Raw genomic sequence first — 13335 nt, forward strand, 5'->3', positions numbered from 1 at the left:
TCGAACCTCCAGTGTATTGTTGAATAAAAGCGGTAAAAGCAGACATCTTTGCCTTGTTCCTGATCTTAGGGAGAAATAATTCAGTCTTTCACCATTAAGTATGAAGTTAACTGTAGGTTTTTTGCAGATGTTCTTTATTTCTAGAAATTAATAATTGAATTTAGAGGCTTGATCAGATTGTGGTGTAATTTTTTTGGTGTGGGGCAAGACTACAAAGGTGTAATTTTATCAAGGGACATGTAATATTTGTATCTTTTTGTGATATTAGCAGCCATTGACGATTGTTGCCTATAGCAATTATTAAATTATAGGTTACAAACGGTTATGTTCTAATTTTGTTAATTTCTTCTTCATTTATTAACTGGGATACTACTATGGAGAAAATTTTCCTTCATAAACCTTCTGGTTACCCTGCTACGCAGTTCCTATAGGAAGGACAGAGAAATGCTTGATTGTTTTCTTTCATTTATCCATTTTCAGAATCGTGAATTGGTTCCATAGCATCTTCCAAAGGTGTTTTTAAAACATAAGCTATGAATTCACTATGTATTTCAGTCTATTTAGTCATTCTTATTGATGATAAATAATTGTGTACTTTTCTAAGTTCTTTTAGAATTTGGTATTTATCACTTTCCCTCTAGGTTTGTAGTTAGGTCTTCATTCTTTGTATAATCCATGTCTTCTGCTAAGATCTGACAATATAAATGCACTCTTGCTTGCATGATTAAGAACAGAAGGAAGATGTATTGAAAGACTTATTTCTAATATCTATGAATAAAGAATGGAACTGTTTGCCTCTGAATCACACTTCAGCTATATGGCAGCATATTCTAAGAAACCTTGGAAATTTGTGAATAAAACCATAAAATCAAACTTTTCTTTGACTGGAACCTACAGAACAAGCTTTTGGTGTCAAGGCTCTTATGTTAAAGGTGATATATGTCAGAATAGAAGTCATAATTTTAAATTTCTTGGAAAAAAATCAAGCATTGGAAAACCCTATATATTCCTGTATAACTACAGAGGAAAAAGTCTGACACATACTGTGTATTTTTGCTGTAATGTTAACTTCATGTGGTTTAGCTGTTTGCCTTGAGGCATGTGTACATAACCTTCTGAACACCCATTTAGCTTATAATATGCCAGTTTCCTAACAATTATTATTGTTCTAAAGTATAACATTTCACTGTTCAACATCAAATACGTACACAAAGGGAATTAAAATTTATGGAGTTTCCTGAGCTTACACAGTGTCTCTACATAGTAAGTGTCGAAAATGGTTTCTTTTCTGTTAGCTTTATTTTAATTTTTCCCCTGATTATAAAAATAATATTGCAAACATTTAACAAAATAAGGATCACCATAATCCTGCCCACAAAGTAATATATTAAATTGCATACCTAGATGAAGATCTAAGTGTAGATACTCACAAAGATCTTGAAGGAGATTTACATTTACTTTACCAAAAAATACAGGCAAGTTATTTCTGACAAAACATAGGTGATTTAAAAAAAAAAAAACTTTCACAAGTTTCGAACAGTTTGTATTTTTGGCAATGAGTGTATAATGTATGTGTATACATAATATACATATATGTGTGTATACATACATGCATGTGTATATGGGGGGCAGAGGAAGGGGGGGAAGGAGGAGAGGTGTACATATGCAGAGAAAATTTCTGAAATAAATGGCACCAACATGATTTAACAATTACCGATAACATTTTTAAGGGAGATTTGTTGTTAGTGCCTAATGTCTGTCACAGTACCTACTAGCCAAACAGAAAATGTGTGTTATATCAGTTTGTGTTGGTTTAACTTTCATGAATTTAAGAACTTTTGATTAAAATATATTCACTACCATATATAAAATAAATAACCAACAAGGGCCTACTGTATAGAAATTATAAAACAGTTTTTTGTGGTTATCCAGCAATGGAAATGAAACAGAACCCTAGGTGGTTCCTAGGTAGAGAGTCTAAATTCATGTATTATGTGAATAATTCCTATGAAAAAGGGGTTTCCTTTTATTTTTTTTTGTTTCCTTTTAAGATTAGACATGTGTTTCTTTAGTTTCTGTCAAATCTCTTTACTAAAATTACTAGATTGCTCGTAGAAATCATTTCATCCCTCACTGAATTATTCTCCAACATAACTACTTCTTCAGTGGTGCATAGGGGTGGTTTAATGCTAGTAAGACAAGAAGGATGTTTAGTACTGCCTTTCCTCAACCGTTCTTGGTTTCTTTGGCTTTCTAGGATGTGGAGAGCATCTTGTGCGCACCATACTGGCTAGAGAATGTTCACACGCTTTACAAGCTGAAGATGCCCACCAAGCTCTGCTGGAAACTATGCAAAACAAGTTTATCAGTAAGTATAACATTAAGAAAATTACTTCCTTGTAAATAGAGGTTGTTCCTCTGAGCTGTAAGCTTCATGAGTCAGGTGCCACATTTGTACTGCTAGACCTAGGTCCAGGGTTTAGCATGGACTTAGACCCTAAGTTAACATTGGCTGTGAAAAGAAATTCCATCAAAATAGCTACTACTGCATGAAATTTACCATATAACCAATGTAATGCCCAAGTTGTGAGACACTGTCCAGGATTAGAGTCATACACAGTGGAATAAAATTCTACTAAAACAAAATTCAAGGGGCAACCTCATTTAAAAGTTTTTCCGTAATACAATTTGACTCTTTTTTTAAAAAAGTTAGTGTTGTATTCATGAATCCAGTGCTGCCACACACAGTTGTCTAGGGTTGAGTTGAAATCTGGCCTGGCTCCATTTGCCAAACCCATATAACCTGATGTGAGGCTGCATCTGGTTGGAGGAAGGGATGGCTTTTTCTAATATGCAGGAAGATTTTGTGTAGCCTCGCAATGGCCCTGTAGATAACTGTTACTGTGGATTAAAACTGTTTGACTCGGGTTTTTCTCATCATTTAACATTGAGCTTACCACTATGGTAAAGGCTTGTGAAGTTGTATAAAAAATATAAAATGTAGTTAAAAATAAGGGGGACTTACCTGGCGGTCCAGTGGTTAAGACTCCGTGCTCCCAAGGCAGGGAGCATGGGTTCGATCCCTGGTTGGGGAACTAAGATCCCACATGCCACACAGCATGGCCAAAAAATAAAATAAATAAATGAATGAGTGAATGAATAAATAAATAAAATTGAATTAAAAAAAAAAAGACGCCTCCTCTAACTCCTCCCAGCAACCCTATCCCATAAAAAACAAAAAAACAAAAAAACCCCCCCAAAAAACAAGTTAGGGTAATAAGCCATGAACACATAAATGAGGGGAAGAGTATCACAGGGTTAACCTGGGGGGTGTCTCCATGTAGAGAATCAAGACAGGATAATATAAGGTGCTAATTATGTGGTGAGGACAACACAGACGAAAGTGTAGGAAGAAATCACCTGAAAAGGATTCATGGATGATGAACTCCTAGAACTGGCCCCAGGAGGCCGGGAAAGGTGGGGAAGAAAGGAGTGTGAGCACAGACATGACAGTGGGGTTAGGCGTGGTGAGGGCTCGACACCTGCATGACTCTCACCTAGAGGGAAGTGTTCCTGATGTGCAGCGGGGCTGGATCGGCCAGGTGAGGCCAGGTCCCGAGGACCTTAAAATCTCTGTGTAGGAGTTCATGTTCGATCTGATAGAAAGGAGAGAACCCTTATGTATTCTTAAGTTGATCAATAAAATGATGTTTTAGGGGAGGGTTTATAAAGTAGATCTCAGGTTGTCCAAGACCATCTCTATAGGAGACCGACATTTGGGGCTGGAGTGGTCCAGGCCATGGAGAGGAAATGGTGATTTTGAGGGAGGGGTCCATGGAGAAAGTGGAAATATTGATAGATTTTGCTGCTAGGAGTATGTAGCCCTCTGGGTCCAGTCAGGAGGTAGAAACCATACATTAGGTTAATCAGGAGGAGTTTAATATAAGGAATTGTTAACTATGATGAAAGAGTAACTGGAGGCTGTAAAGAAGCTCTCTGTGGTGCCCTAGATCTGAGAGTGTCCAGGGAAGGACATGCTTGGGAGGGGCTCAGACCTTGTTGGAGAAGGTGTGGTTCAGCAGGTAGCAGAGAAGTTCACTGGTTTGGCCTGGCTGGGACTGGTCTGGAGTTGCTGGGCAAACAATAGGCCACCCTCCGGAGTGCAGTGTAGATGGGGAACAGATAATCAGCACCTGGTGGCTGGGTATGCCGTGGGAGCCCAGCATCAAGGGGGCGTGCAGAGGACACAGAACTGCAGGACACACAGGCCACAGGGCCCCTGCAGAGGGGACGAATGCTCAGTGTGTGACCACCTGGTCCACAAGGTCTGTGTGCAGGCTGTGCAGGGCCTGGCCCAGGGAGTCCCGATGGGCACCTGTGTGTAACCATTGGGGACCTCTGGTTTCCATGTCGACAGGGCCCAGCCTGCCAGGTCACAGCAGGGCTGCGCCCTGGGCCTGTGTCTGGGGCAGACTTTACCAGATGTCCCACACCTACATTGACTCTTCTCCCCAGCCCATGGTGGACAGGTGCAGGCAGGGTGCCTGTTGTAACTCTTTTAATGTTCTCTAACTCGGTTTAATGCCTGACTCCTCGCCCTCGTTCTGTTAGTCCGCTCCACGTAAGCCTGGTCTCTCCTCGTTCTGTTAGTCCGCTCCATGTAAGCCTGGTCTCTCCTCGTTCTGTTAGTCCGCTCCATGTAAGCCTGGCCTCTCCTCGTTCTGTTAGTCCTCTCCATGTAAGCCTGGTCTCTTTTTACATGGCACTTTATATTTGTTTTGCTGCCATTTTGTCTTCGTTGGGTGGCATCTGGATTCCAGGGACTTTCTGTGTCACTGTGGAGGGACCATCTGGCTCATGGCCGCCCTCTTCCCTCTGTTGGCTTGTGCTGGGATGGGGCTCATGCTCCACCTCCCCATGGGTCACTGGCCTCTCTCCCTGATGAATTCACTGTGGTGTCTGTGGTCTTGTTGTAACCTCTGGCTTCTGCAGTACACATAGCATCCACTGACAGCAGATGCTAGTGGTAATGGGGTCAGGTGGTCTGAAAACATAGACTAATAAGGGGATTGTCAAGCCCTCTTGGCCCAAGCATATCAAGCTACTTTTCCACTCTATTCCTAGAGAGCCTTACCGGCCTGAAGGTGGCATGGCAATGGGCAACGTCCCTACCTGGCTTCCTGTTCCTTTAAGCCTCATCTGTTCTTGGATCCTCTGAATCTAGGGCTTTGTCACTGGCTCCTCTTTTTCTTCCACCCTCACCAGCTTGGGAAGAGGAACAGAAACCCATACCAGGAATCAATGCTTTTCTTCTAGTTTTCCCAAAAATGTCAAGGTGTCCAGTCACACCCCTACCCCAGCCCTACCCTTAGGATACTGGTGGGGACCTGGCTAAGCAAGGGTTGTCCCAAACTATTTGCCAAAATTTAGGCTTTACCTGTTTAAAACGCTTTTCATCTCAAAGCTGTCTCTACTTAGAATTTATGAAAATCCACTCAAGGATAAAATATAAATTTTATAATATAAGCATGCAACTGATGGGATAGATGGGGCATTCCAGGGATGGGAATAAAACTGAATTACTGGACTTCCCTGGTGGCGCAGTGGTTAAGAATCTGCCTGCCAATGCAGGGGACACAGGTTTGAGCCCTGGTCTGGGAAGATCCCACATGCCGTGGAACAACTAAGCCCGTGCGCCACAACTACTGAGCCTGCGCTCTAGAGCCCGCAAGCCACAACTGCTGAAGCCCGTGCCCCTAGAGCCTGTGCTCCTCAACAGGAGAAGCCACTGCAATGAGAAGCCTGCACACCACAACAAAGAGTAGGCCCCGCTTGCCGCAACTAGAGAAAGCCCGCCTGCAGCAGCAAAGACCCAATGCAGCCAAAAATAAAAATATATAAATAAATACATAAATTTATTAAAAAAAACTGAATTACTTCCTCAGATTTATAAGCATTGTTGCTTAGGCCTATAATACGTATTATGCCCTCTTAGGAAAGATTTTTAGGGTAGAGAGAGAAAGAAAAACAGATTATAGGCAAGAAACAACTGGATTTATCTGAAGGAAGAACAGAGTGAATAACTAGAAAACATTTCAATATGAAGAGATTTTATACAGGTGCTTTCTTCCAGTTATTTGACCTGAGGTCATGAAAACATAGATAACGGTATGAACTACATGCATGCTGGTAAGAATCACTTGATGGCAAATTGTGAGCTGAGGAATGCATTAGGAATGGACTTTGAGGTCTGCCTTTGGTGATCTTTCAGAAAAAGGTTGATGATGTTCATGTTACTACAGCTTCAAATATATCAGAATCAGACTTGGGTCTCCTTGTTCTTTTGTTTTAATAATTACCATCGTGGAATGCTGTTTTTAAGGGAAACCAAATTCTTGGCCTGAACAGCCTGTGTAATTTATGTAATTTGCTATTAGTTGCCCAGCTATACCAGTTTCACCAGAGGTGAAAACTCGACACTCAGGAGAAGTTCACTTCCTGGGAACCCTGCAATGGGTGTGTGATGACGGCACATGGTAATTTTCTCCTTGTTGAGAGTGACCTGAACTCTTTACTGTGTCTGAAACCACAGATTCACTAGCTAGTTGTACATCTCCAGATTTGGGTCCATGCTGAGGAGTTCCTGAGCTCCACTCCTTTCTCTTCTGATGCTTTGTTGTCCTCTTTGTATAACTCTTGAAACTCCTCAGAGAGTTGGGCTGTAGTACTTCATTTTTCCACTGGATCCCATGACCTAATGCATATTGAACACTCATCTTAAAAATTCCAGACTCTTGGAAAGGAATCAGAAATTTCAGAACTCATCAACCCTGCTCACTAAATCGTTGAAGAAACTTATTTTGCAATAGTTCAGTGACTTGTCCAAAGTCACCTGGTTAGTCAGTGGGTGTTCATTCTGCAAGGTTACACTGCCCCCCACCCCCCACCTTTTTAAGCAAAATAAAATGTGGAATACAGAAAAACAGTGTCCTGGGAGTTAAGACAGCTGAGTTCCACTCTTAACTCTGTGTCTGACTCACTGAATCTATCAAGTTACTTAAGTTCTGTTTTGTTTTCTTAAAAAAAAAAAAAAAAAGTTAGACAAGAGACAGTTTCTAAATTCCTCCACCATGCTAAGTTTTATGAATTCTGTACCGTATTACACTTGTAAATATGTGGTTCTTTTTAATCAGGTGATTTGGGATTGGAAAAGCAAAAATTTCTGGGACCACTTGGGAACTATCAAGAAGCATGGATGATATTTACAAAGTGATTAGAATGAAATAAATTGAATTTACCAGGGACCTGGATGAGAAGCAAGGTCTGGTTCTTTCCTGTTTTAACAGTGATGAAATTAGTTGTTGGTTTTAGGACAAGCCTCTTTGTTCTCAGTTTCCTCGTGTATAAAACGAGGGGGCCTAGCTCGATGGTCCCCAAAGTCCTTTCTAGCTCCAAAATTCTATTTTGTCCCTGGTTTGTTCACAGGCCAATCTAAACTGTGTGTGTGAAAGTACAGTCGTAAAGCAATTTAGTCCTTAGTTGAAACTATAAATTAAAGCTATTAAAGGTGGATCGGAAGTTTCTATTGAGGTGATTTGGTCGAAATCCTTTCTGGTGATGGCTGTGGTAAGCTAGCCACCTTTGTGGAAAGGCATCACGATACTCTTCCTTTCTTCCTTTACTCTTCCTGCTTCCTTTGTTTTTTCTTAAACAAACAAAAAGATTTGCATAAATAATATATCTAGAGATTCTCACTGCAGTATATACTTAGAAACATTTTATATAATAATCAGGACAGACTTATTCCAAGACTCCGGTGGTTCTTCAGTCACAGTTCTGGTTTTCCTGCCCAGGCACTGGTTCCTGTGGCAGTTTCTGCTCATGAGGCTCTGCTCTGGTGCTGTGATTCTCTATATATGACTGTCTGTCTCTCCAGTTGTAGGGGAAGTTGTTTACCTTTTGATCTCACTTTTCTGACGGATCTAAGAAGAGTTGTTGATTTTTCAGTTTCTTTAGCTTTTTACTTGTTAGGATAGAGCGGTGACCTCTGAAGTCATTACATGCTGGACCAGAAACCAGAAGTCTCCTCCGCAGTCTTTTTCCAACAGTTATTATCACATTAAAAATTTTTTTCTATAATCAAGGATTAAAAAAAATGGTTTCCAGTTTTAATTTGTCTTTTTCTGATGAGTAAATTTTCAAATATAACTTGACCTTTTATATTAATCTGTGAATTATCTGCTAATAGCTTTAGACCATTTTTCTGTTGTACTGTTTGGGTGATTTTCTTTTAATTGACATTTAACTTTTATTAATGGTAAAATTACCTTAAATAAAATATTCTAAAATGACACAGCAATAACCATTTGTACAGAATTTTAAAATAACCCTCTCTTTTTGAGTGATGTTATGTTTGATATCTGTGACCTTCTGCAATAATGAGGGATTTTTAAAAAAGTAATTTTACACTGGATTAAATAATTTGTTTTTATGTATTTTTTCTAAAGTAGTCAGCAACATATTAAAATAAAGATTTTTCCAGTTTTTTTTTGTAGTTTGAAACAAACTCTGAAATTATCTTAAATGTAGGGTTCTTTTAAAAATCTATTTTTGGTAAATGAGGCTTTAATGTGATAGAGTAAAATTGAAAGACATTTTGAAGATTAAAATGTTTTCGTTTCCACTTGTATTACCATTATGCCAAGATCCAGAGCTTTGGTTTGACTTAATGTAGGAAGCATAAAACAGAATAACCGATTTGTGCATTTTTTTTAAAAAAAACCCACTGTTTGTGTAACGTACAAAATCCATAAAAATGGGTACTGTAAAAATAGTTCCTTAATAATACTTCATGCTAACCAGCTGATTATAGACTGAATGCTTAGTTAAGTAAGGAAAAGAAATAAATAGATTTCCTTTTTAGTCGAGCTTTTTAAATTACACACACACACACACAGACACACACATATAAAAGCTCTTACAATGATTCAGATGTGACTTTTCCTATTCATGGTTATTTTTGAACAAACTTGGTTTCATGAATTATTCCTTTTTCATGCAAACTGTGGCTGCATGTGTGGTATGTGAACTTCAGGGTGGCATTATAGCTTACTGCCCAGTTCTCAACAAGTAATGTCATAGTACTTTTTTTAGTTGGTTTGGCTCTCTACTAAATATAATGGTTGATAAAATGCTATCTGTAAAAACCAAATTTCCCTTTTCTTCTCTTTGAATTTCTAAGCTAACTTGTTGGTATCATCAACCTACAGTCTATGTGACTATTATTGAAAAATTCTATGTCGTATATAGTATTACGATTAAAAAAAGAACCTTTTGCTCTATGTTCTTTTATTTTATCCCTTTGGGGAATGCTTACACTCTTTCTGACATCATAGGTTTACTGTCAAATGCAGAATGCCATCAAAAATTGAGATTGAAGGGAGTCTACTCTTGTGGTTTTCTGCCAACTTGAGAAATTATATTTGATAAATATTTTCTTTTAATGACCAAATTCTTAGCTAAAACCCTGATAATTCATAAGCATTAGCTTTGATAGTAGGAACAAAAGTACATTGTCATTACACATTTTAACATCTTATCTGAGGTCATATATTATGTTTCATGAGTTTCTTTATAATTTAGAAAACTTAAAATATATACTCATCTCTTTACCAGTAGTGCACTTTTGGATTTTTACAAGACTTTCCTCCTATTCTTCATGCACATTTCTTTTTTTCAAACACTAAAATCTTTTTCGTAAGAGAACGTATTTTTTTTTAAACCAATTCAAAAAATTGGTTTATCCTCCTTCATTATCATAAACATTGTGATATATATAGCGTGTTGTACTCACATGTCCAAATTGCAAAATCAGGAAAATAATAAATTAGGCATCCCAAAGCATTATTTATCACTAATTCTTGGGCCTTAGGGTTTTATAAATACTTTCAGATTTTTTTTTTTTTTTTTTTTTTTTTTGCGGTACGCGGGCCTCTCACTGCCGTGGCCTCTCCCATTGTGGAGCACAGGCTCCGGACGCGCAGGCTCAGTAGCCATGGCTCACGGGCCCAGCCGCTCCGAGGCCTGTGGGATCTTCCTGGACCGGGGCACGAACCCGTGTCCCCTGCATCGGCAGGCGGACTCTCAACCACTGCACCACCAGGGAAGCCCTTTCAGAATTTTTAACGTGTTTTTATTTAATAAATATTCATGAAAGTCATGAATGTACTTTGCTGGCTACTGTGACAGATACACAGATAAATACACCATATCAACCTTACTGTCAAGGAATTTGCAATCTAGGAGAAGAAAAAAGGCAAATGTACAGTAAATAAAAAGTAAGATGCAATAAGTTTCATACTAAAGTTCAGGAAATATAGGGGACTTCCATTCCTGGCAGTTTCATCAGATGGAGATCCTGGAACCTTTGACTGCAAATAATCTAACAATGCTGGACAAAATATTAATGGCAAAATCACATTTTCAAATGAATGGGTGAGAATCTTCGTTTAAGATTGTCCTAGTTATATGAAGCTCCCAGGGGCTTGACAGAAGTAAATGAAAATCCTTCCTGAAGCAATACTCTTTCAACTCAGATCTCAAAGAAGTGCTCAACTATGAACTCAAAATAAAAGCTTAAATTAAAATGAAACACACATGAAGTAGAGTTACCACGAGAGAAGGTATGTCAATAGAAACTTTAACCAGACTACCAAAGACTTTAGATATTAGAATCACTAGGTAGAAAATATGAAATAAATATTTTAGACATTGCTGTTTTTAAGTAGGTATAATCATTTTGGAAAAATATTCATGAGAAGTGGAACACATGCATGCCCCACAACCCAGAAATCCTAGTCCTGACTACGAACATGTGCCCTGGGTGACACACACAGGAACATGTACAGCATGGCTTTTTCTTAACAAAAAAATGGAAACCATTCTAACATCCATCAGGAGGAGAATACTGTGTGGCAGTGAAAATGAATGGATTACAAAGACACACATCCATATGAATAAACCTTAAAATCATAATACTAAGTTAAAAATACAGTTCGCAAAGGACTGCAGTCAGTGTTGCCACAATTAATATAACTTTGCAAAACCAGACACTATTTCATTATACGTGCACATATGGTAAAACTATAAAAGAGAGCAGGAAGTTATTGGAAAATAATTCAGGGTAGTGGTTTCCTTTGGGAGAGAATACCTAGGGAGTCTCAATGGTATTAGTAGTGTTGGATTTTTCTAGTTGTTTAGTGGATTAATGGACATTTGTTCTATTAATATGCTTCATAAATTATATGTTCCATATAATTCTTTTTGTGTTTTATGAAAAACTTCATAATTAAACTCTTAATATGGTAAGGTAGGAAAAGGAGAGTTCAAAAGAAGCAGAGGGGCTTCCCTGGTGGCGCAGTGGTTGAGAGTCCGCCTGCCGATGCAGGGGACACGAATTCATGCCCCGGTCCAGGAAGGTCCCACATGCCGCGGAGCGGCTGGGCCCGTGAGCCATGGCCACTGAGCCTGCGCGTCCGGAGCCTGTGCTCCGCAACGAGAGAGGCCACGACAGTGAGAGGCCCGCGTACTGCAAAAAAAAAAAAAAAAAAAAAAAAAAAGAAGCAGAGGAAGAGGTGTCATATCTGGTAGATTGAGGAGAGTGTCATGAATGAGGTACCTTCAGGAGGGAAAATCTAGGACTGGTTTTGTGAGCAGCAAATGATCTGATTTAACAAGTGGACAGAGTATATTAGGGAGAGTGGTGTAATTATAAATGAAAAAGAAAACCCCAAAATTGGACTTACTGAAGTGGAGAGAGCCACATAAGGCTTTGGCAGTGGAGTGTTACAGTAGGATATGGGATGGATTGGAGGAGGGAGGCCCTGTAGGTGAAGCTACTAATTTGAAGGGCATGGCAATTAGAGAAACAGAGCTAGAGTGGATCAAAGGAGAGTTAGGTGCCAGAGACTACTCTCAAAGAGAGAATCTTTGAGATTCTTGATGTTGATTGAATGGGATGGATGCAGTGAAAGAGGTATCAAAGTAACTGGAGTTTTTTTTTTTTTTTTAACTTTTAATTTTATATTGGAGTATAGTTGATTAACAGTGTTGTGTTAGTTTCAGGTGTCCAGCAAAGTGATTCAGTTATACATATACATGCATCTATTCTTTTTCAAATTCTTTTCCCATTTAGGTTGTTACATAATATTGAGCACAGGTCCCTGTATTATACAGTAGGTCCTTGTTTTGAGTCTCCTGGACTTGGAATTACAAGACCAATAAGAGATTATAAGAATGTCATGCATGGAACATTGGACATGTTCCATGGGGTTGATTTTGACTCGTATGTTGGCATAGAGGTGTTTGTAGGCAAGACAGTCAGTTGGATATATGGGCCTGGAGCTTGAGAGGGAAGTTGAGACTCTGGGCTTGTCTTCGGAATTTATGGTGTCTTTCACAGAATGAATGATCCCGCTGAGGAAGCCAGATCTGCTTGCACGTCATCTCCTCAAGGAGGTCTCTCCTAACCACCCTGCCTAAAAATTTAACTTCTCTTACTCTGGTTTGTGTTTCTTCTTGGCACTTGTTTTATTCTGTACTTTTTTATTATCGTCTCTCTTCAGCATGGCATAAACTCTATGAGAGCAGAGATTTTGACTGTTATTTTCCCCCATTTCTGTCTCCCTAGCAGCTAGAAGAGTGTCTAGCAAAGAGAACATTTGTGGAGTGAATGAATGAATGAGAAGGTAAAAACCTTAGAGGGTGTCTGCCCTCAGGGTGGGTGGAAAGAGTATCCTGTGAGGAGACAGGAAAGAGGGAGAAAAGATGCGACCGAGGAGGACGCTCATCTGGAAGCCAAAGACAGAAGGAATTTTTTGAGATAACCAAGGAGTTTCCATGTGTTTAGAGATATAAAGGAATATCAAGAAAAACCTTTTAGGTCTAGGCATTTGGAGGGTATGAATCAACTTTCAAGCATGTGCAGTGGCAGGGTAAGAAAAGAACTTCACTCAGCAGCTGCAAAGAAGGAGGACCAGAAATGATAGTCTTTCAGGCTTGGTGATAAGCTAGGTGGGTTAGACTTCCATAGATGACTAGCATCGACAACTTTGCATGTAAACTATGCACCAACAGCACACAAACTTACTGAAGAATAATACTTTGCCTTTCATCTTTTTTCTTCTTTAACAGGAGTATATCTCATGGAGGGTCACCAAGTTGCAAAATCAATCATATTTTTTTTTCCCATGTGACATAAGATACATATATAGAATCCCAGAATATTTTTAAGTGTATAGAGATTTTACAAATCAGAATAAACTTGAGTGAGTGGAA

The 13335-nt window shown here is 39.0% G+C and overlaps 1 protein-coding gene across 12 annotated transcripts in view; it reads left to right on the forward strand.

Moving 5' to 3' along the window:
- The window catches only part of TASP1 (taspase 1), a 273636-nt gene that overhangs the window by 144269 nt on the left and 116032 nt on the right, over nucleotides 1–13335 (forward strand). For all 12 annotated transcript variants that reach the window (XR_003435171.1, XM_027118160.1, XM_027118163.1 and 9 more), the window contains one exon: nucleotides 2258–2368. Coding sequence is in view for 11 of the 12 variants with exons in the window: in XM_027118160.1 (XP_026973961.1) it covers nucleotides 2258–2368 (111 nt within the window). In the remaining variant the exon portion in view is untranslated. The remainder of the gene's footprint in view (nucleotides 1–2257; nucleotides 2369–13335) is intronic.

Source organism: Aethalodelphis obliquidens, unplaced genomic scaffold (genome assembly GCF_003676395.1).
Source record: "Aethalodelphis obliquidens isolate GAN/ISIS:26980383/991018 unplaced genomic scaffold, ASM367639v1 scaffold18, whole genome shotgun sequence".
Classification (NCBI taxonomy): Eukaryota; Metazoa; Chordata; class Mammalia; order Artiodactyla; family Delphinidae; genus Aethalodelphis; species Aethalodelphis obliquidens.